This window comes from Blennius ocellaris, assembly GCF_963422515.1.
Source record: "Blennius ocellaris genome assembly, chromosome: 14".
Lineage (NCBI taxonomy): Eukaryota > Metazoa > Chordata > Actinopteri > Blenniiformes > Blenniidae > Blennius > Blennius ocellaris.
This window is the reverse complement of record NC_137663.1, coordinates 7562576-7587080: the sequence shown is the minus strand read 5'-3', so window position 1 is coordinate 7587080 and position 24505 is coordinate 7562576. Positions and strand designations below refer to the sequence as shown.

Here is a 24505-nt window from a genome sequence, read left to right as displayed (position 1 = left end):
GGTATTTTATTACCATAGTGTGTACAGACCTGTTGTATAATCATCAATTGTAGCAATTCTTTAGAAAGCATTAGATTTTTTTTTTCTTCTTTTTTTTTTTTTCCTGGTAAGAAAGACAAGCTGCTGAAAAGTCCAAATGCAGCAGAGCGGCCGGGTTCCTCCTAAGCATCCTTCAGTCCCAATTCAAATCAGTGTCAGAGTGAAGAGGTCTGCTGCTGCCAGACGACACATCCAATTAGTGATTACACAGCGCCACCTGGTGGCAGCTGCAGGCCAGAGCAAACCAAAAGAAGCAGCAGCAGCAGCAGGCAGGAGCCTCGTTTCCAGTACAATTATGGCTGAACAGAGACAAAACACACAGAATTATTCTTTTTTTTTTCTTCTTCTTTCTTAGAATGACTGTGAAAATTAAAATAGTAAATAAAAATCTATGATTAAACTCCAATATTTTTTACTATAACATTTCACAAATACTCCATCTATTTGAACACTTATAGGAACACACAATATAAACTATCGGTGCTCTGCAAAAACCTCCAATCTCCAATTCTGGGACAAAACCTGATCGAACGTGAAAAGCAACCAGCAGCTGCCCGTGTTGAATTTTTACTATTTATTTGAACCAATGTGGTATTTTCAGTACATGCGCTGGGTATTTTACATTGCACAGTGTTAATTATTAGTCTTTGTTTGGAAATTCAAGGTCTCTGCAGCACACTAAGAAAACATTATTCGCCAGTGCAAACAAAAGCAGGAGGAGGAAACCGCAACGCACGAAAACACAAAAACTTTCTCCTGAAGACCAAACGAGAGCAAACGGAACTTTCCTTGAAGCTTTCACCGATATCGTAGCACAGTACTATACCAACGGAGATCCAAAACCAAGAAAACACAGCACATGACCCGGTGTTTTGTTACCCAATGAAGCGAAGGGCCGTGTTTTACCACCTTCACATGCATGAACCCGTATTTGCTGGACTTCTCAGGAAGCCTGTTAGCTGAGGTGTGGCTACGTCTCCCAACGTCGATTGACCCCTTAGTATTTCTGAAAATTAAATCCGTTTTTCGTGTTGCACCGTTTCCAATCAGAGACTGCAGAACCCACAGTGCACTTCTACATTTTAAACACGCAAATAAGAAATTAAAAATATAGGAAAAATACAAACGTAATGCAAAAAACAAGTTCCCGGCCTTGAGGAGGATCCTTCATATTAAATGGCTCGTCGGTAAACGGTTTTAGCTGGTCTCCAGCTTGGCCATCTCCTGCACGTAGATGCCGATGCTCTCGCTGTCGAACAGCACGAAGTACACCGTCTTGATGCTGGAAGACATGGTGGCCACGAAGTAGCTGGAGATGGCCTTGAGGATGAGCTGGGCCGCCGTCTGCTTCGGGAAACCGTTCCTGAACGGAGAGTCGCACATTCAGACAGACGCTGCGGGAATTGTGGGAGCAGAGACCTGCAGCTCACAGGAACCCAACAGACACGTTAGCTGCTCTCCAACAACAAACTGACTCGCTAACTACGACAAGGAACAGCCCAGATGGTAGCAATACGCTTCCACCCTCTTATCGTCTCTCTATGGTCTCGTTTACACAACGACCTTTCAAGTGAAAACGTTTTTGTTTCAGAAAAGTTTCACGTTTACACGGCAACAGCACAAAAAAAATGCAAAATTAAGCAATTTTCATGTTGGGCCACTAGTGGGAGCTATTGTTTGTTTTTGTTGTGAAAAAGAAAAAAAAAGATGAAACATTTACTTTAAGTCACTTAAAGCACAAGCTGTTTGGTGGAATGTGTCAATAGTAACGGCACCAACATGTATGTTTGTTTGTTTGCTTGTTTCAGAGGGACGCTCATGTGTTTCCCTACCTTCCACTGCCGATGGACGGGAACGCCACGGACTTGAGTTTCTTCTCGTCGGCCAGAGCCAGGCAGTTCTTCACCGTCTTGTCCAGCAGCTCCTCACACTTGTCTGCGCCCCAGACCGGACTGTTGCAGTGGACCACGTACTTGGCGGGCAGGCCGAAGCCGCCGGTCAGAACGGCTGAGGGGAGACGAGACGACGCAGGACGGTGAGTACCGACAGTCTGCTGACCAACTCAGTCGCCACTGCACATTCTACAAACACATCTAGAAGTGTCTGTTCAGTCGCCACACAAAGTCCCGGTTTGTTGTTTTAGTGAGACTCTGCATTTTGTCATTTATATTAAATATATTTCTTTATATTTTTGACAGCTTAGATTCTATTTATCTTTCTCCAAACATCACCTACAACAGCACCATGTTGTTATATTTGTCATATTCACACAAATCTGGAGCAATTTAATGATTTTAGGCTAAAAACTGATGGAAAGCCTGATGGTTTTGGGGTTTTTTCTTGTATTATATGCAACTTCACCCAACTGCAGCTAACACAGAAAAACAAGCAACCACACACACTCACACACCTTCGGGAAATTTAGTTCATTCATATACGTTTTTGGACTGTGAGAGGAAACCAGACGACCTACAGACACAAAAAGGACACGAAGCCTCCAGTCTGACTGGGAACCTTCCCACTGTGTGTGAATCTGAACTTAAAACTGTATTTTTATGGGTTTTTTTGTCCAAAGCAATGTGAATCTGAGCAAATATTTTCATGTTCAATGTTGAAAACTGTAAGAACAACAGCAACCCCACCCACAACTGCAGCCAATGTTTTGTCAAACGTTCCGCATCGCAAACATCATTTTTAAACGATTCCAGCGTCGCTGCGCCATTGTGAAGCCTCCACGCTGTCAACTTCATCATGTCAGAGCGACTTATGCTTGGAGCATCGAGTGTCGCTTTAGTAACCAGCTCTGTCAGAAGTCGAAACCCAAAAGTCGAGTCGAGATCAGAAGTTGCTGAAAGACGTTTGTGGAAAACTTCTTTCAGAGCCTAAACCGGTTTGACCGCAGTGTTACGGCGAGGTGAAACGGAGAAATGTCTTCTCCAGATGGCGGGGAGGGAGAAACGAGAAGGAGAACATGGAAAGAGAAGAAGGAGAAACGACGGGAGAGAAGTTTGATCTCTGGAGTTTAACATTCAGTTTCGTTTTCCACCGACCCAGCAGCCGGAGAAAGTGTCACTCAGCTAAAGCTTCGGCTCTGAAGTGAGAAAACCTCCAGTCGGAGTTTATTAGCCTGCAGAGAGAGTGTGAGTGGACTGCAGGCAACGCCGAGGACGAGCTGAAATCCAGATGGGGGAGGATGGAGAGATTTTACACAGCAGAGAGAGAGAGAGAGAGAGAGAGAGAGAAGATGATGATGATGGTTTTCACAACTGCCTGCATTGTTCAATTTGTTTAATGGTTCGGGAAATGTGAGTTTTCAGAGATCACAACTGGAAATCACCTGTCAATCAAACAGTTTTGTGGCATTTCTGTCGATGTGGTTTTAGATTCTGAGATGTAGTTTATTCTCGTCATTGCACGCAGTCATACTAATCACCAAATTCCTTTAGATCAGGGGTGTCAAACATAAGGCCCGTGGGCCAAAACTGGCCTGCAAGAGGCTCCAATCCGGCCAAACCACCAAGTTAATCATAAACATGTTTTACAGAAAACATAAGATCTATTTTAAAAACACATTTCTAAGAGTAAAAAGGGGGACAACTTCACACTGAGACCCGAGCTGAGATATCAGTGGCACTGCAATGAAAGTTAGCAAACTAGCATTAGCCTCAAAGCCATGCAGTCAGAGGGAGTCTTTAAAAGCACCCACAATGCAACAGCTGTCGGAGAAGTGTTTTTGATTTTTCACTGCATTTTGAACAAGAATGCTTCATTAAAATTAGCTTCATGTCAACACTGTAATAATTTTATTTAGCAATTGCTTGGTTTCATCATCATATAGAGCAGGGGTCTCCAACCCTGGTCCTCGAGGGCCCCTGTCCTGCATGTTTTAGGTCTCTCCCTGCTTCAGCACACCTGAATCTAATGATGATGTCATCACCGAGGTTGTGAAAAACCCAATAACGAGCCCTTCATTGCAATCAGGTGTGTTGCAACTGGGAGAGAGCTAAACCCTGCAGGACAGGTGTCCTCGAGGACCAGGGTTGGAGACCCCTGATATAGACATTTTCATCATGTGTACTATGTGAAGAAAAAGGTAATTATGGGACTATTTTACTGATCCGCTCCACTCAAGATGTAATTGTGTTACATGTGGTATGTATGAGAAAATGGGCTGATGATTTAATAAAAAGAGCTTACTCTAATAAGCTCAAATAGGATCAGCTTAAAACGGCCATATCTTTGTCTTTCGAGTTGGAATGAATAAGGAATACAGCAGCATTTGCCTCCCCTGAATGCTTCCATTTACACTCTAAAAGAGCGAAAATTGACTGGATATTGTGATTTATTGAGCATTACAGCCCATCTCTTGGCGGTAAATCAGATCAGTCCATCGCTCCTTCCTGAAGATAAATTATTCAGGTCAGCAAACGGTCTCAATGCGTCACATCACATTCATTTAAGAAAAACTGAATTCATACCGAGTTTAATACCACTAAGTATTTCACTTTAAAGAATTCTGCTTCATGTTGCTTCCATTGAATTAATGTGTTAAGAGTGTAAAACTGTCACTGCTCTTTCAGTCAGGGGTTTTCAACTGTGAGCCTCAAGAGCCGGTGTCCTGCAGGTCTTAGGTCTCACACAGGCCCAACACACCTGATTGCAATAAGGCTCGTTAATCAGGGGCCACAAACAACACAATTTTCAGAGTGAAAACACAGCAGGACACCAGCCCTCCAGCCCTCCAGTCCTCCAGCCCTCCAGTCCTCCAGTCCCGGGTTTGAAGACCCCGGTCCTACAGCCTCATTCTCCTTCAGTTTTGGGCTGGAAGTCTTGAAATATTCAACCAAAACATTAAAAATCCACCTCAGGTCAATAGAACTATTGATATAAATTTAAAGAGTGATTCTGGGAGGGCGGGACAAGATTAATATACTTCATTATAAAGCTGCTGTTTTGCTGAAAAAGAATGAAAATAAAGTATATATGAGTTTTACATTTTGCCATTTTCTCCATTATAGAGCATAAGAAAACATTTCAACACTTCATTATGCATCTTAATTTGATATTTGTGGTTAAAAATCACATTTCACTGTCTTATTCATTCATTATTTGTAATTTAATTCTATTTATTGAAAATGTTGTTTACATAAAGGTATTGTTAATCCAGTTTTTATTACAATACATTGAGTTGTTCCATTATGGTAACTGTGATTTGAAAACACAGTTTGGTTAATGACCTTAAGCAAACCGTTGAGTATCTGCACCCTGGTACCTGCTCAGTGCTGAAATGATCTTTATCCCCGTGAACTAGTTTTACAGCCGTCATGAAGGGAGTTTGGTCAGGATGAGCGCTGGGCTGATCCAGATCTGCAGAATCCCTGACAGGCTCTGCTGGCTCCGTGTTCAGTCACCTGGTAATCTATTTATGAGCTCCACGTTGAGACCGGGATCAGGACGCTGAGCTGACTTGGCTGAAGGTGGGGAAGTGTTTGAAAAAGTGAGTGTGAGGGACGGATAATGAGAGAGGCAGATGGAGCGAGTGTGAGTGAAGGAGGAGTGGAAATGAACGGCCCTGAAAGACAAAATAACCTGTGAGGGATCAAACTGGACGGCCCTCTGAAGGCCGACGCTCGTTAGGTGAGAGTCGCCGGGAACAGACACCGAGTGCCGGGACACTCGGCCTTTGTTCACATTCATTATAAAATGTTAAACCTCGGAAAATGTTCACCTTTTTGCTTTTAGAAGTGTGAAATCTGTGTGTTCATGTACCGAGGAGGGATATCCTGGCTGAGCTGTCCTCATAGAATTTTACTAAAGTGTAAGAAGAGGCCAAAAGCTGTGTGTGTGTATGTGTGTTCTTCTATACTGGCGGGGACAAGAATGTGAAAAAGTAAAGGAAATCACAGTTTTATGAGAGAGAGGTTCAGGTCACACAGGTAGCGGTTCAGAGTAGTTCTGCAGTGAATAGACTTGCATAAGCGTTTCGTTCCAGAAGGCATGGAAACACAACCTCTGTCACCGTCATAAAAGCTGGGTGGCGTCTGCCTGGATCAATATGGACTGTAAACTGTGTCAGCGGGAGAAAGTCATGAAGTTGAACAAATAAGCTGCAGCACTGAACAAGAAACGATGACTGAGTGGCCCGAGTGTGGGTTTTTGTGGCGCGGACGTATGTTTAAACGTACTTGTTATGTTTTTCTTCGCGTGGTTTTGGAAAGGCCTCCTCTAAACTCCTTTTGCACAACAGAAAACAGCCACTTGTGAATTTGCGGCCAGTGATTCTGTGGCCGTTGAGAACTCAACACGCAATCAAGTCATGTTTACTGCGACTTCGTTATAAAACACAGTGAGCTCCAGCCGTCACAGGACAATCAGAGCCAGACTTCCAGCTTCAGCTTCCTTCTCGTACCCGAGGATGTGTGTTACTTTAGGCTGATTGGTGAATCGAAAATGCTCTTCAGTTACTACAAGTTGGACCCGAGTACAAGTCGGACAACAACAAATATGTGAAGAAGAAAACATAAGTTGCATGTGTGAATTTCTCGCCTTCTTTGTTTTCTTCACTTATTTCTCGTTTGAGTTAACGGTTGTTGCTTGTGAAATAGTCATAATGGAGGTTTTTCTGTGGTTTGTTACACACATGTGGTGGTCTGAGATAGTATGCATCTGTACGTTTTGATAAATAAGTCACATTATAAGCAAAGCAATTTTAAAAAAAGGTGTGATTTATAACCTGAAAACTATGCAAGTGTGAGCATGTCTGACTCTGTATGTAATCTGTTTAATTTACTCATTTTCAGAAGGAATCAGAGTGAAACCCTGTGGTATTAATTAGAGTTAAACTGGTACAGGAAAAGCACAAAACTCAGATTCCTTTTCTTTTCGGATGGTAAAGCAGCTGCTCACATGATCCCCTGCCTCCTCTCAGACCTGCTCTTTCCTCCTCAACTTTATCCTTAAATCCTTTCAGAGGACTTCCTCTCCTCCTCTTGTCTGGAAGCTTCATCTTCAATCCACCATCTCTATTCAAATTGTCTCGACCTGAAGCCTGGCTGGCTTCATCACCCAACTGCTCAATATTCTCCATTTTTAAACACAATATGTCATTTTAGGATTATTAGTTTAACATTTATCTCAAGAACAAGTTGCATTGGCACTGCTATCATCAAAAAACATACATTTACTGTTAGTTTAGGTTCTTCTAATCATAAATCTAAAACTTTTAGAAAGTTTCAACTATACCTCAGTATCCACTATTTTTATTGTTTATAATAAATGTGTTTTAATCCATTGACGAAATCATTCAAACCACTATTGACGGACTTTAGACCTTGAATCGAACAAATAAAACGTCTCACATTAGTTGACAGTGCTCAGGTCAGGTTCAGGTGATTTGGAAATAAGGAGTCTTTATGTAAACTTGGAAAAGCGTCGAGGTGATCATGGTGAAGTCTTGGCTCCATGCACTTACCACCGGCCACCTCCAGAGGGCCGTTCTTCTTCTTCACCTCCTGCACTGCGTCGCTGAACTCCTTGCCTCCCTTCTTCTCCAGAGCCGACCCTTAGAGGAGAGAGGACGGGGTGAATACATCGTCCTGCGTGCACACAGAGAGACAGGCAGGCGCACAGACAGACAGCGGGGAAGGCGAGAGCTGATTGGTGGTGAAGCAGACAGGCGAGCAGGTGTGGAGAGACGCACAGGAAGACAAAACAACGATGCTGTCAATCATGTCACCACTTGCTTCTCTCCGTATTTCTGACGGCTTTCTGACTGAAATCAGCTCATGATCACTTATTTTAAACACCCGATGAAGCTTCACAAACAAAAAAGCCAAATGTTTAGATATTTTCTCGGTGACTTTTGAGTCAGATAATCAAAGCCTCATTCATTAAAAACATCCCAATGTCCTCCCACTAAGGACATTTGGTTCTATTCTCCATCAGGATAATAAGTATTTCAACACAAATGTGTACGTTGGGGGAACCCGGGGTCTGAGTTGAAGAGACCAGATCCAGGCCCGAGGCTTCGGCTGCTCTGGGGAAATGTCCAAGTGTCTAATGAAACATACTCGATGCTGGAAACAGTCTACAGGCTCCAGTGCTCGTCGCCACGGTGACATCGGGGCCAATCAGAGGTTGGAGAGCAGCTCAGCTACATTTTTTTAAAGGGCAAACCAGCTTTGATCTGACGTACATTTAAACTAAAATAAAAATAGTCAAGGCGGCAATTGAAAGGAGACACTTCCAGAGAACAAATGCAAAACTGAAGGCTCTCGAGCAGTTATTTGTGTTGAGAATTTTAGATCGACGGAGTTAAACAGAGGAACCGCAAACCGGAGAAGGAGGAAGCAGTTCACCTCCACCAGAAGCAAAGAAATAAATGTTCTGGTTGCAAGTTCGTTGAAAGAAAAAAAAAAAACAAGCATGAGTAAAAAAGAAATCAGCAGATTTGTCAGCCAGGGAAAGGATTTCGACAATAATTGACAGAAATATCTTCAGTATAATAACAGCGAAAGATTCACTGGCTCATGGGGTTTCGAGCTTGGGAGTTCTCAAACCAGCTGATCTGTCAGCAAGGTCGAGGGTCACAGGTCACAGGTGAAGTGATTCCCAGAGCCCACGATTGAGTCCAGAGGAGCAAAGCAACAACAAGCAGCAGCTTTGATTTCAAGCACAGAATGTAAAGATGTGTGTGTGTGTGTGTGTGCCTCTGATTTCTTCTCCTCTCTCGAATCCGGTTGATTACAACGCCTCTGCTGTGTACAGAACTTATTACATAAGTTTAACACCAGACATTAAAATGAGTCTCGTTTCCAAACGGATTCTAAATAATAAAATGTTAACTAATAATCTTTCAAATGAACTTCTTCAAATCTTCACTTTGTCACAGTCCAAAGCATTTCTTACTCTCGTTATCAAGTCTTCTTCTCTTTTATCTGCAGAGCTGCAGTGAGCTGGATGTCAAACTTCAAAGTTTTCTGTATTTATTCGTAAAACCATCATTATTGAGTCTGATATGCATTTACATCTGTACTTTAATATGGTTTAGCACTTTTCAACTGAAAGCTGACTTATTATATATTCATTTTAGCTTCCTGCGTATTGACTGTGTAAACCGACACGGTATGAAGTTTTAAACTAAGTTCGTGTGTATTCATGCTTCAATCATTTTAACTAGTTTAACGCTCCACAAGACTAAAATAGTTTTTACACATTTTGCTGCCGAGTTTTAACAAATGGCTGTGAAAGTTAAACGACAAGCATGTATTGCTTATAAGCCTCCTTCATGTTTTAATAAAAGCAGGATGAGTGTGTTCGAGTCCTAGAAACACACGTTTGAAGACTTTTGAAGGCCGGACACTCGACAATCAACTCTTTGGGGAAAAACCTTCAAAAAAAAAATTTAAAAAAAGAGAGAAACTTGATTGAAGATTTTTTACTTCAGATGTCTGAATATCCTGAAAGTAAATTGCTTTTTAACTTCTGTCAAACAGACTTTGTTTTAAGTGGTCTGGATCTAAATGTATCATTTCTTCAATTTCCTCATTTTGTTTCTTCCCTTAATAAAATAGCTCTCTCTCTCTCCTCCTCTCTCTCCCCCCCTCTCTCTCTCTCCCTCCCTCCCTCTACAGCTGCCGGTGCGTGCTCACGTCAAGCATTTGCATTTTAATTTCCACTCGTGACACACTCCAGTGCTTTCTGTAAACTCGATTTGTAAAGTGTGCTGCTGCTGTGCTGTCGGTCTACAGACTGTAGCCGTGAGCGTGTGGATGTGCAGAGAGGAGAGCAAAGGGGGGGGGGGGGGGGGGGCAGACAGGCAGTCGTGGTCTCTGGAGAGCCGGTGGTTCCTTTACCTACTTCACCACCTGTATAGAGGGAGGAGTTGGTCGGGTGAATGACAGCGTCACTCTCCACGATGGCAATGTCGGCTTGGACAACTTGCAACTACAGACGACAACAACAGGCAAACAACACGGTGGTAGAAACACAGTGAATGGTCAGGAGCAACACAATGAGACAAAAGATATCAAAAAAAGGGAGAGAACAAGGAGAGAGAAAGAGAAGTGGGCTCCTTTCTCGCTGAGGATGTCGCAGGAAACGGGGCGGCAGCAGAGGAAATGCCGAGTCATGTTAGTGAGTAATTAGGAGGCAGGACCACACGGTTTAATTGGATCATAGAAACACAATGGAAGAAAAACCAAGACAGCTGCATGTGAAGGTGCAACTTGAAAATGATCATTGATCAAATCGCTCACATTAACTATACCTTTTTTTATGATTTGACCGTGTTGTCCTGAATCCTAAACTTTATGAAACATTCCAGGTGAGCGACCTCTCAGTCAGTTTTCTCGCATTACAGCGACGTTCGCTCAAAGAAGTGGCGGCCCGCCTGAGAAGACGACACTTGGAATGAAGCTCGGCTCGTCCGCAGGCGAGAACGAGCTCCGAGGAGCCTTGAAGAAATCCTTGAAGCTTTCAGCAGAAATTATCGCCTAAAAATTCACACTTCTTCTCGATTTCCCACCTTCCTGCCTCATGTTGAGACCGAGAGCCACTTCAGGCCCCGTGGCACCAAAACATCTCAGAAATTTATTCACAGTTAGCAGCTCTTTGATTTCTGACCATCCAGGAAGCTAAAAATCTCCAACTGCATACATCTATAGTGCCGGTGTGCACTAGAATCTGATGCATTCTGTGTCATTCATCATTTCATTATTTGTCTGACATTTCATTTATAATCAAGAACTTGATGGCCAGTTTTAAATGCATTAATGTGTTAATTTTGCATTTTCAAGTTGCTGCATTAACCCTTAAAGCCACATATATTTAAAAAAAATTTAAATAAACAGAATTCTAAAAGGTTTGCTGGACTCGTTTCTGCTGCTTTCCATCCAAAAACCTCCCACATTCTCAGAGGAATTGTGGCTTGAGGTTTTAATTAAAAGATGTTTAACTGTTAAAAGACTCAAGGATTTCTGATCTCAGAGGACTGGGTGGAGGTGGGGAGGGAGGGGTGAGGAGGAGGAGGAGGGTGGATGTGGGGAGCTCACCTAGATCGTCTTTAAGTTCAAGTTCAGCATTGGTGGGATTGATGACCCCCTCCACGTCAAAGCCAGCCAAGTTACTGACCTCGCTGTGGATAAGGTTGAGCTGCAGGGGGGGGAAGGGAGGGGAGAGCGAAGGGGGGGGGGGGGGGGGGGGGGGGGGGGCCATGCCGTTGAAGAGGAAGAGCAAGAAGGAAGAGGTGAGGAAGCAAAGCTGTTAAAACCAGATTGACACAGCGGCTCAGAGGGACACCTTGACTTTCTGACGGCACGTTGGTGAAATTTACAACTCAAAGTAAAGGAAAAAAATTAAAAAGAAGAAATTTCGTTGATGTTTTTAGTCATCATACACTGATAATATACTTTAAACTTTTTCATCTGGATTTGATGTAGCTATAACCAAACTTTTTTCATCTTCATTTTTCAACATTACGATAAACATTTTAATATATGTGTTTACTATTTAACTATAATTTATACGTACGCATAAGTGACCAATTTCTTTTAAAATGCCTTTAAGTATATTTTTTACTTCTTATTAAAGGTGTCAATAGCTAAATCACAGCTTTTGTTGGTCGATTTTAACATTAACAATTAATCAATAAGTGTGAATTGACATCCCCATTTAATTTCTTTTTTTATTTATGCGTGTTTTCAAGTATGGGAAAAGCACACATGCAAATGTTCTATATATGTAGCTGTATATCTATATGTATATTTCATCAGTGAAACACTTTCGGCTGATTTGATTGTCTGAGAGACATAAATAATGATTAATGGATTGATATGACACACGAAGAAAAAGATTAACCCGATTCTGTAACTGCAATGTAGAGCTGTATGCCATAAAAGTCCATTTTCACCATTTATTGTCCACGAATGTTAATGTGCTCATAGGTGAGCACTTTTGAGGACTAATTTCATATATTTTATAACATCTCAGACTTGAATCCATCCTTAAATCAGGAGTGTCAAACATGTGATCCATAAACTGCTCACAAGAAGGTTCAATAACTTTTAAAATCCGACAATAACAAAGAAGACAACAACTGCATTTTCGTGGTCAGTAAGAGTAAAGGTCATAACACCCAGAATTATTGCTCACTAAGTAGCATTGGATTCAAACTGAGTGTAAATTTGTAAAAACATGAAAGCTGCAGAAATCTGTTTTCTGAGAAGCACTGGGTGTCTGCCTCCATTAGTCTGAACAGAAACAGGATTTGAAGTAGGATTTTGTAAAAAAAAAAAAATGCTTTAAATGTCATCATTTTCAGGATTTATTCGGCGGTATTCAAAAGGTTATTAAGCTATAATCACAATTTTCAGAACCAAGAGAGAGAATATTCCTCTGCCTCTTGAAATAAAGAATTTGACACCCGTAAGTTATGGAATTTAATATTTGTATGTCATTTTCTTAATGCTGAATAATTTAACAAAATGAGAAACATTTAAACACATCCATACTTAACTGAAGGTCAAACATCAGAGTCCTGATTTATAAAATGAATTTAGTGAGTTTTATGAACAGATGGATGTGATTTTGTAAATATTTGTGTCATAAACAGACACAGAACACCCAATGTGTTTGACTTGTGTTCTAGTGAAAGCCACTTCACTGCTTTGGAGCAAAAGCAGGAAATTATTTCGAGTGGTTTGGAGAGAAAAAAGGTCAAAATGTCAAGGCATTGATCCCTCTAAATGTTAAATGCAGGTAGCGCCTCTAAATTTGAGATTAATTCAGCGTCAGTAAATCGAGCGCCACATTCAGCCTCCAGAGACGCTGAAACTAAATAAAAGTGAAGATGTCAGAAGAGAAAAGTGCAGTTGGAATAATCTAGTCTATAAAGCAGACATCGCTTCGCTTTCACCGTTCACAGTTTCATTATCTTTGTCAGTGGGAGGTTAACTGCGATTCTTTGATTAATGATCATCCACTGATTTCAAGGACTGTGGCCACACACACACACCACACACACACACACACACACACTACACACTCTGAGCTATTTCCGTAATGATGAGTAAATGACAAGAGACACGCTGCCGCTACACAGCTTCAATCACTCCGGGCCACATTTCACTTCAATTCGCTATCAAACAAATGAACAGAAGCGACAGTCCTGATGCGTTTCACCATCTCACATTGTGTTCCTCTCTGAAATGTCGTATTCATTATCTGAGCAGGCAGGACGATCGCGCTGCGTTTCTTCATGCCGCCGCTCGCTGGGACAACAGTGAAGACGCAGTCTCAGTCAACCTGCTTTAAAAATAACATTTGTTGTCGAAGCGGCCGCCTCAATATCAGGTTACTCAGCCTGAACCAACAGTTTATCAGCGACATGTGCACAGAGAAGCAGATCATGCGATGCCACCAGCTGGCTGATCACGACTGAGCTGAAACGTTCAATTCTGGAAGTAAATTTCCTCCAGGCGAGGGGGTTGGGGGGGGGGGGGGTTTCCCACGCTCACGCGGGAGCAGTGTAATGAAGCCATGAGTCACCGGATTGTAAAATAAGTACAAATTATTTTCTGCATCTGATCCAATAGAGCACTGCGAGGTCGTGTTTACTGTCTAGTGTGGAAATAAAACAAGTGATATGCAGCTGCAAACATCTGTCTGCTTTTAGCACGCAAACAAATTAAATTTTTAGCACTGAAAGGCGTCATTATCACAGTAAATCCGTGAGGTTTAAAGGACCCATATTATACTAAATGGAATTTTCTGTGCTTTAAACATCATAAAAGTGCTATTTGGGGTTCATATGCATCCCCAAAGTGTTTTTTTCATTGATTCCCTCAAGCTTGAGTTGGAGGGTGATCTTTCTCTGTTCTAACTGGTTCTAACACCTTGACTCTATTTGATGACCCAGCACCACCTTGCTGACGTGGCACAGAGCTAGAGAAGCCCCGCCTCCAGGAAGATTGATATGCGGAGAAACCAAAACAAGACACGCCCACCAATGTGCCAAGCAGTGCAGCCTCTTCTCTGCTCTCTCAGTCTCTACTGCTTCACATTGAACTGCTGGTTTTGTTGCTGTCGATAAATGTTTTCACCTTCATGTCCACTTGGAGAAAATGTGTTTTCAGGTACAAGTATGGTTCCTCACTATTTGTCTTGCTGAAAGAAGAAGCACAGCGGCGAATGTGGCTAGACTTTTTTTTCTTTTCCGCAAAGAATGTGTTTGTTTGCGAGCGACACTTCACCACAGAATCTTCCAGAACTACGGTACTTTGAAACTGGACTTCCTCAGAAGCTCATCTTGAAACCTGCTGCTATTCCCACAATAAAAGACTAACGAGCCGCAGAGATCTGCAAGTACATTACTACAACTACGAGCGTGAGCTGCTGGCTACGTCACCGAGGGGGTGGAGGTGGGCTGTGGGCGGGGCTACAGTCACCATGAGGGTGGAGGAGGAGGAGGAGCTGAGAACCACCCGTTTCATGAGAGGTGACGTCAGCTCAGTCCAAGAAATAACTATCATTTCACAAGTTTTGAGTGTTGTACACTGTGTCACCCACATTATTATCCCTCATGAGCATAAGATGGACTGTGAAATATAGTGAAATATGGGTCCTTTAATTCTCATTAAATCATCTTGCATCACTCTCGAGTCAGTCACTGTATCGTTCACAGCGTCTTTCACGTCTCCTCAAACCTTCTGTTCAAACCAGCTTCGCACTTCCTTGATCTGAGGATCTCGAAACGAACCTTGAGAGGGCTTAGGTTAGACTTTCAGGCAAATTTACTTCCAAGTTTCAGCTCAATAAGAAAGGTTAAAAAGCAGGTTTTGTGCTCAGCGGGAACCAAGCGGAGGAGCTAACATGTGTGAGAGCGGCAGACACAACACAGCGAGAACAGTCGCTACCGACACAGTGGAGACAAGTCTGGAAATCCCTCGCCTGAAGGACAGTTACTCTTGTTAAACAATCAGCAATCGTAAAAATATCAATTCCACACAGTCTTTTATTGATTTTAATAGAACCAGTTGGATTTAATAATCGGATTTAAGCATGTCAGTTGAGGCTCTGCTGCTGCAGGGAGATCTCTGCAAACACCTTGAGCTGTCCACGATCTGCTCTGCCCACTTAGTTTTTTAATTTGTTTGCCTATCAAAAATTGGATTTAACCACTGACAGGACACACCAGTCACATGAATGGCCACACACAGTAATCACTGTTTTACTGCTTCTGAGAATTTTGATAGTTACCCACACTGGACATCTTTGCTTTGCTTCATGTTTTATATAAATAATGGCTTTGCACCCAAAAACAAGAGAAAAGTGTAGAAGTGTTTCTACTTTAGCATCTGGGATGTGTTGGTGATAATCTGCAGGATTAACGGCTCATGCAGAAATATTTGCTGAGAAAAATCCATGTACATTTGCCAGGTTTTTAGTCATAAAAGCTCAAACCTTCACAATAAAACGCAGACCTTTGAAATGTGAAAGTTATACCACTGTGATAATCTTTTACTGGCGGTTTTGTGCAAAAGCTACTTTTTTATAATGCGTTTCTTTAACCCTTTATTAAGGTGTTCATCTTAAATTCCTGACATTCTCTAGAAAAAGCAACCCACTACCTGGGGTACACAAGGTTAAAAATCAAAAAGCATATTTTGTTGATCGTCACTCATTGTCAATTGGGATCCAAGTTTCTAAAGATCGTGGCCCTCAACCAACACTTCTCTGAAATTGCAATATGACAGACACATTGTTAAAGTCCTCGAGCGCCTGCTCAATTGTCTGAATCACAGATTCTCTAAAAAGTCCTTGAAAGCTTTTGTTGAACCTGCAACCGATTCTCCCGGCTGTTTTTCAACAGAAGCTCCTGAAGTGATTTTTCCGTTTGTTTGGCGTGACGGACCACAGGAGGGAGAAAAAGGGATTTCATCCTGATTTTGTGTAAATGAGTGGAACACCTGAGGGTTGTGTTTGCGTTTACCAATATAAACATACATCTATACACAACTAATTCTTTTTGTCCATGAGTGACAGTCCACCACATTACATTCACATCACTACAAAGACTAGGTTTTATTAGATTGGTCAATTGTAAATTTGGGAACTTGGATGAAACTCCAATAATTGATCAATTAGGATGATACAATCCAAACATATTCTGCTCAAGTATATTGATCCATTTCCATTATTCGTATAAAATATGAAGCAAATCCAAGATATCGCGGGAACGTCAGCCAGGAAACCCCCTCGTGTGAAATGTGTGCGTCCTCCATGTGGCTCGTGAATTGGACAGGTACTCACGTCAGACTAGCTCGACTCCAGTTTTCATAGAAGAGGGAGAAAACTGACCTTTTGGCCGAGGAAGAGGCTCTTGGTGGAGAGCACGGTGAAGCTGTCAGCCGGGGAGCCCTCTGTGGTGCTGTCTGCTGATGCTGCCTTGCTCACCTCGCCCTGTTTCTGTTGAGCACACAGAGCAGGAGGACGTCTGACACTTCATTTCTGTCCGTACAGATGGTTCGTCGTCGTCGCCGCGCCACGGGGAGGTCGGAGGTCAGAGGTCGGGCTCGGCAACATCATCAATTTTGAAATAGTGTCTCGGTTTGTGTAGAGAATATAAATCTCGGCCATGTCTGACGTTAACCCTCCTTTAACTCACAGTCTGAATCTATTTTGATTTTCTTGCCGCAGATTTATCAAAATGGGGTCATCGAGTGCTTCTGCCCCTTTTTCAAAAGCAATTTTGACTGTCTGGCATTTTGTCGATATTACTGCGATGACACCAAGAAGCTCACGTTACCAATGTGTGACAAGCCGGTGAATTTCATTTGATTGAACTGCAGAAGCCCGGAGCACACCGTTAAAGATGATATCAGCACAAATCTCTGCCCTATAGTAGATTTGGAATTACTTTGGATGTCATAAACAGTCCGTCAGTGACGGTTATGAGAAGCCAGAATGACAAATCCTGTCAACAGAAACAGAAGAGAAATGAAAAGAGAGTTTCCGTGGCTACTACTAATACAACACTTAGTATTAGCAGAAAGATGTAAATATGCAAACAGGAATATTTTTACTGTGGTGAATCCATTTAACACATCATTAAATGGCTAAATGTTGTTTTTCAAGTCTAACTAGGAGAAAGTCACAAAATGTTAACATTCCTTTCACAGTTTTTCTTTACATATTGTCATAACATCCAAGAACATTTCTAATTTTATTTTTACAGTTAAAACTGTAACTGCTAACTGACTGTAATTTTGAAGGGAGGACATCTAAAACTATGCATCCTGAAGGTGCGTCTTCAATGTATTTCCTTTGGGCTCATTTAATTGAGAAGCTCCTAAATAAACCGACGTCCCCAAACAAGAACAATTGTATGAGAATAAGGCTCCAAGTTTGGTCTCGACATGCGACCCACCATACACTCCCTCATCATTCGGTCGTGTCCTGCCGTACCTTGCCCCTTCCTCCCCCCTTTTTCCCGCCGGTCTTCTTCGCCGCCGTTTTCTTCACCGCCTTGGGTTTCTTCTCGGGCGCCGGGGAGACGGGGGTTTCCAGTTTGCCCTTGGCGCCTCTCTTCTTGGCCAGCAGCTCCGGGTGGATGTTGGGCAGCACCCCGCCTGCCGCGATGGTCACGCCCTTCAGCAGCTGAACACAGAGACACCGGAGGAGACGTGAGTCCGCGGCGCTCCGGAGGCAGAAGCGGTGGAGAGGCTTCCGGTGCCGACCTGGTTCAACTCCTCGTCGTTGGCGATAGCCAGCAGGATGTGTCGCGGCGTCACGCGGCCCTTCTTGTTGTCCCTGGCTGCGTTGCCGGCCAACTCCAGGATCTCAGCTGCATGGAGGAAAATTCTGCATCAGACACTTGTAAGTGTGAGACGTTCCAAACATGTGCCGTCGAGAAAACGACTGCCGGTGGTCCAACCATGACGTCAGGCAAACGGACTGCTCTTTTCAGGCCACGTCCACTTTTTGTAAAGTTTGTTTTCACACTAACCCGACAGCCTCTCTCACACTCAACTCCCCCCTGCTGGACAGTGTCAGAGTCGGTCTGAACGGGCATGTTCGACAGGCTTCAACCTTCCAGGCTTGTAATTAGTTTGGTCTGCAGATGAATGCACAGCCTGTAATGCAGCCACTCTGCTGGTTTCAACGCCGACGTGTCACAATCCCACATGTTGGATAAGAGTTATTAAAAATAATGAACTCAATTTAAAAAGTGCTTTCACAGAGTAAAACAAAAAACAAAAAAAACCAAGTATTTACAGAAAGCGCTTGCTGTAGTCGTCCATCAGCTTTCATTGTCCTGAATTTGAATGAGTGCTGCTCTATTGGATTTCTGAAGGACATGACATGACTAATGGTCTTTATCCATTAACATCCTGACGAGTGCTTGAAGGAAAAGTCATTCAGCTGCCAACAGCATGCGATTAGCTGTTGTTGCAACACACTGCGGCGTCTCCAGGGAAAGGTACACATGCCTTGCTCCATACTTAATTGTGCACTTTTGATATTTCCCCCCAAAAGCAGAACTCACCAGTCAGATATTCGAGCACCGCAGCCAGATAGACGGGCGCCCCCACCCCGATGCGATATTTGGGTAATCCCCTTTTGATGTACCGCAGCATGCGGCCCACGGGGAAGATGACGCCGGCCTTGGTGGACCGGGACGTCTTGGTCGTCTTCTTCTTTCCTCCTCGGCTGGACATGGTGCCTCAGACTGCGACCAGTGTCAAGCTCTACGGGGACACGACAAGCACACTGGAAGTTAACACATCTGAAGGATGCCGATGTTACCCTTTTGCAGTTTCGTCACCTTGAAGTAATCAGAAAACACATTTGCAGTTTCTCCTCATGGTTCTTCAAAATGATTTAACTGTATAGAGATGATGAGGCCTGTGACACTTGTGTAGTTCAGGGGCCACGTGCAGCACAACTCAGTCATGAGTGGACCTTCCCAGTGAATTAATATCATATCATGTCCAAAACTTGCATGTGCTCCAGCAGTGGTGCTTTGCAGCCTTTAGTTTGCATGTTTGCACAAATTCAGCCTCTGACTTTGGTTTTGATCCCAATTCCTGAGCAAGAAAGAAAGTCGTTTTCACTGCTGCATCAACGATCTGGCAGCTCCGGTGTCAGTGCCGCGTCAAGTCTGCTGCTACTCTTCCTATAACCAAGAGAACCCTTCAAAATAAACCAAAAGCAGATGTTACTTTCTACATTTTTTTAAACATTAAACAAGGAGGTTTATGTTGAGAAATTGGCTTCATGTTGAGAATGTAGTACATGTTTGTACTAATTATTGGTTTTGAAAAATAAGAGTTAGACGTTACTATTTTCATCAGTCCGGCTTGCTTGTGATGAAATCGGGCTGAATGTGGCAATTCAACTAAAACACGTTTGAGGCCCCTTTACAAGTGAAAACCGTAAAACTTCCGTTGTGTTGTGTGTCCGTTTACACGACGACAGCAGTTGGAGCCACTGAAAACACAACTTTCTGAAAGCACTCCATTAAGGGGGGGAGAAACACTGCTGCTGCTGAACATGCTCCACCTAGTGGCTTGGCATGCCAACAACATCGTTCCAAGAATTTCTGTTGTTTTAGTGTAAACATGAAATTTTTATGAAGCGAAAATGCTAAATCGATGCTTTTTCACGGTAAACATCACGTTAACGTCGGACACCACTGCTGTAGGACAATAATGGACCTGTTCTGACCCACAGGCCTTATATTTGACACCTGGGTTACTAGGTGTTACTACATACTGACTGTAGTTTTTTCCAATTTTGTTTACTTCATCAGCAGGCTTCATTAAAAGCAAAGTGGTTTAATGGTGTTGTTGACAAGCTGAGGGTGACTGCTGACACACACAATGTTCCATTTTCAGTCCAAAGTCCAATTAAAACAACATGTTGCCGAGTTAATTATGTTACACAGCCCTGAGGCCAAATAACCCGTCAAATGTCAGTAGCAGTGTGAGAAAACATGGATGAAATCCCTTCTGCAAACAATTATTTAATTAATACCATGCCATTCTGGTCCTCGCGTCCTGTGTAGGTCAGTGCATTAATTACAAATGTCACATGCATGCGGACACTGTAATATAACTTTAACATTCAAAGTAATTCCTGCTGGTATTTACTTGAATCCTTAGAATTAAAATCGACGCTGCTGCAGCAGACACAGTCTCCCAATTAGCCGGTGATCAATTAGCCCTCCAAAGGCCAAAAACCCGCACCCGGAGCTGAACGGCACACGTTACAGTAACGGGAATGTAACGAGCGGGTAGAAAATAGAGAAAGAAAAGCGGTTAATTGTCCTCTTCTGTGCAGCCAGGTGGAGGAAGCTCCGACACGCGGAACCATTTCCGCATGTCAACAGCGAGCAGACCCTGGACACAGGTGGGTTTGATTCAGCCTCGGCTCCCCCCGCTGCAATGTCGTCCAGAACCGAGCTGACAGCCGCGAAATAAGGACCGTTTTCCTTCCTTTCTTTCCTTCTCTTTTTTATTATGTATCGCCCCCCGCTCGGGTCGGCGAGCTTTCCGGGGTGAAATACCCCGCCGCGGCTCCTCCTTCCCTCCCCGTGCAGCCGCTCGGTCTCCGCGCGCTCCCTTCGGCCTCCACGTCAGGAATTATTAAGAAAAATAAAATGGCACAGTTTGAGAGGAAAAAAAGAAAAAGAAGCTGGCGACACCGACGAGGGAGTGAAATAAAGCGGGTGGAAGCGACAGCGTAGAGAAACCGGAGGGAATTACTCACAGAAACGGGAAACGCGAGAGCAGCTGCGAGGTTTTTCTCTTTTTTTTTTTTCCTTTTTTTTTTTTTTTTTTTTTCTCTCCCTTCCGCCGTCCTCCGGTAACAAGCCTGGGCAGCGTCCCCGAGTCGATTCCCACAATCCACAGCGAGCGGATACCGGAGCGAGCCCGCTGCCCGCGGAGCGCGAGAGCCGCGCACCGCGCCAAACCGCGACGCGCAGGGAGCCGAAGAGCCGCCGACGCCGCCGCGGTTCACACGCGGCTTTAACCCTTCACGATGCCGGCGGAAGACGCCGACCCGAGACGCTTCACGTGTTTATTAATGCTCCATAAGGGTGACGGCATGAATACAGTTGACCTTATGTGACCGGGGCTGTCACCATGACGCGCCCTCAAGCCCGAGAAGTGGGCACCCGTGCTCGTATTTATTATGTGGTTACCTTACCGTTTACACGACAACGTTTTCGAAGGGGAAATTAATCGTTTTTGCAGTTTTGTTCCAGAAAATTTTCACATTTACGTTTTGAAATTGATTTACAAAGAATGGCAGAAATAGTGGTGCAGTTTTCATGTAGGGCCACTAGTGGGTGCTAGGTTTTTTGTTTTGTGTTTGGAATAAAACATTTTTTTTTACATTGTAGTGAAACCACATATGCATTAACAATGGGAATACACAAACATTGTACAAAAGGGAAGAACTTGCCTGAACTGAAATAAGATGACAAAATTGGATTGTTATTACAGGTGACTCAACTATAAAATCACCAAGTCCCAAAAGGCTGTGGACTGGGAGCCATGACACTCTGGAGGCTGCCATTGTTGTTATTGTCCATCTACTGAGCATGTGCAGAAGAACTATTTACTTACAGCTCCTCCTGGTGTGCACATTCACAGCGGTTCAGCAGTAATAGCATTTCCCTACATTAACATGGAGACAAAGTAGGGGTGTTTTGGATTTCCTTGCATTGCATTTCCTTATTTACCCAGAAAAGGAAGTCCTAGCATGTTGTTTTCCTCAATTTCCATGAACACAGAGGCAAGAGTCAGATCATTTTCAAAAAGTTCCACCATAGGACCCATTTTTAAAAAGTTGCATTTTCAGTGGCTCTGAGCACTGTTGTCGTATAAACAGACACTCAAATTGCAACAAAATGTTTCCACGCCACTGCCAGTAATTGCAGAAGAAATAACTTTCGTTTTTTTAATTAGTTATCACAGCAAAATAGATTATAAGAATATCAAGGAACAACTATGTATGTTTTTGGAAATGTCTTCCAAAAACATACATACAGTATTTAGTCATTTATTCTTATTATACTTTTTTGTAATACATCCCAGAGAACAGCACAATGAAACATTAAAGTTTCTTTACAGCCTTACTTCATGTGTCTTCAATGTGTCTCTACTGTCTTGACAATATCAGATATTCTCAAATTGATTTCCCTTTTATTAATTGTCTTTCCAGCTTGTACCACCAGAGGGCGATGCTGGGACACTTACCACAGGTTTCTTCTGCATCTTTATTGTTGAAAGCAAATCATATTTAAACTAATGTTCGTTTTCTAATTAAAATGAAATCGTATTAGAGACAAAACACACCAGCATTCAAATATACAATATGGGCCTTTGATGATTTAATTTACAAAAAATCATTCAAAGACAGTTCAGCACCCCCAGGGTGGCAGTGAAGAAACTACATGAGGCAGATGTCGAAAACCCTGCAGCTCACTTGATGCAGTGGCAGCAGTTCATCGGCAGAGGGCGGAGCTGAGCTGAGCTGAGGCTGAACCAACCTGCTGAGTGATTCTGCATGTGGCTGCTGACAGACACACCTGAATGTGGCGCATGAGCAAAACAGTGCAATAAAAACAGAAACCACTCAAAGGTTAAGAACACAAAGGAAGTGAGTAATTTGCATGTTCTGTCCAGGTTCCTAGCTAGAATCTTTAAGCTTAGCCACTCGGTTACCATTGCGTTTGATGTTAATGTGTGATTGTGATGGACATGTAAGTTTCTCTTTGCTGGTGCAGCCTCCCATCTCTCTGACTCAAACTAGAATAAAGACGTTTTTAGACTGTTTCTGTAAAATCAAAACCTGCATAAACATTTAAAGTTTTTTTTGTGAGAAAGCAGTCAAAGTTATTTTGCTTTCATTTGTTGTCCATTTTGGAATGTGTGGTGCTGACTTTGCAAGTGTTCTCACATCTGACATGTGATTCCCGTAGCGTCGTGTGATCTGAGAGGAAAATAAATATAACGCAACATTAAGAAAAAGAAAAAATCCTCGTCTTAATTTGTTTAGCAAAATAGACATGAATATTTGCTGACACCAAACACTTGTGGTTACAGCGAACAGAGGAGCCACGCCAATGTGATATTTAGTGAACAAGGATGGCCTCACAATCAGTAATTCAATGATATGAATCGATTATTACATTATGTAACTGCTCAGTCCCATTTGTGCAACACATGTCAAAACATGTCTCAGAAATCTAAGAATTATGACAACAATTTAGATTTGTACTCTATAAAATGAGACTGATAAGAGAAGGTTATCAGGGATGTCAACAAAAACACAAACCCTCAGCTCCTTTTCTAGCTTCATCAAACACATTTGCTCTGAGAGACATGTACAAAACCATACAATTGTTTGTTTGTTTTTTACTGTACATAATGATTACCATGTGCTGGCCCCCTGTGTGATAATGGAAACTGATAATTCAGCCACATGTTGCGGTGGCAGACGGACCTGAAGGACATCGTGGTCAGGGAGGGTCAAGTGATAAGAGGCGAGGGGCTTTTATGGTGAGAATACAGAGGAAAGGGCATCAGCTTGTAACTGTTGACGTGCTTGTTGTGTAAAAGCAGCACAGGATGCTTCGTTTTAGTGACAAATACCTTCAGACTGCAGCTTTAAACAGCACCAACAGGCCCGTTAACAATGAAATGGACGTTCCTACAGAAACAATTGGTGGGTTAATTTATTTACTATAAGAAGTACCTCCACAAACAGGCATGCATTTTGTGATAAGACCTTTAGAATGAAATAAACAAAAGAGACTTTATTGTAATTTTCCTGTTACAACAATGGGATTTACTACTTTGCATAGCATGAAAGACAATAATAAACATAATAATTATTTGCAGTGATCAGTTAAAAAGTGTAAGTCAGAAGAGGCTGGGCTGTGAAACATTAAGACAAATAAATGGAAATGAGGAGTAGAGGAGCTTCATTGAGAGCAGCTTAATGGTGGGAAGATGAACTTTATGAAGAAACTGGAGGAGCCCCAGGGAGCCTTGTTGCAGGTTAAACTGGCATCAGATCAAAAGAGCTGAGAAACTTACGTAAAGAAATCAGAGCACTAATATTGTTACAAGATAAGATGGCGACTTTTTTGTTTTTTTATTGTTGTATGTGTTATGGCAGACAGGACACTCCTGCCTGAGGGGAGCAGTTCAAACCGTCCATGACCAGGACGTGTGGAGTTTCTCAGGATAGTTAATATTCTCGGCAGTACACCAGACAACTTGTTCATGAAAACTGCATCTCTCCAAAGCTTCCCAGCAGGAATCTTCCCCCAGCTGATGCAGGATTTGCTCCTGCAGCAAACATGAAAGTTGATTTGGTTTTTAACTCCCGGGTGGTTTTTACCTCTGGAGATTTCTGCAGGGCATGAAGATTAAAAACAATGCTGTGTCAT

At 42.8% G+C, this 24505-nt stretch overlaps 1 protein-coding gene across 2 annotated transcripts; it reads right to left on the bottom strand.

Moving 5' to 3' along the window:
• macroh2a1 (macroH2A.1 histone) lies at positions 1-21083 on the bottom strand. 2 transcript variants are annotated; one of them, XM_080508452.1, is made up of 9 exons: positions 20809-21083; positions 18584-18785; positions 17775-17881; positions 17503-17694; positions 16396-16503; positions 9894-9984; positions 7511-7600; positions 1872-2046; positions 1-1402 (listed from the first exon to the last, which is right to left on the bottom strand). In XM_080508452.1, the coding sequence occupies exons 2-9, from the start codon at positions 18753-18755 to the stop codon at positions 1237-1239; spliced, it is 1101 nt and encodes a 366-aa protein (XP_080364578.1). In that variant the 5' UTR covers positions 18756-18785; positions 20809-21083; the 3' UTR covers positions 1-1236. The 2 variants fall into 2 exon arrangements, with proteins under 2 accessions (XP_080364578.1, XP_080364579.1); XM_080508453.1 differs by lacking the exon at positions 20809-21083 and adding an exon at positions 20190-20768.
• Between the last annotated feature and the right edge of the window lie 3422 nt (positions 21084-24505).

Coding starts and splice junctions, on each gene's coding strand:
- macroh2a1 (XM_080508452.1), bottom strand. CDS start 18,755: ATGTCCAGCCGAGGAGGAAAGAAGAAGACGACCAAGACGTCCCGGTCC. Junction 17,695..17,774: donor ACGACGAGGAGTTGAACCAG/GTCGGCACCGGA, acceptor CTCTGTGTTCAG/CTGCTGAAGGGCGTGACCAT. Junction 1,403..1,871: donor CCGTCCATCGGCAGTGGAAG/GTAGGGAAACAC, acceptor CTCTCCGTTCAG/GAACGGTTTCCCGAAGCAGA.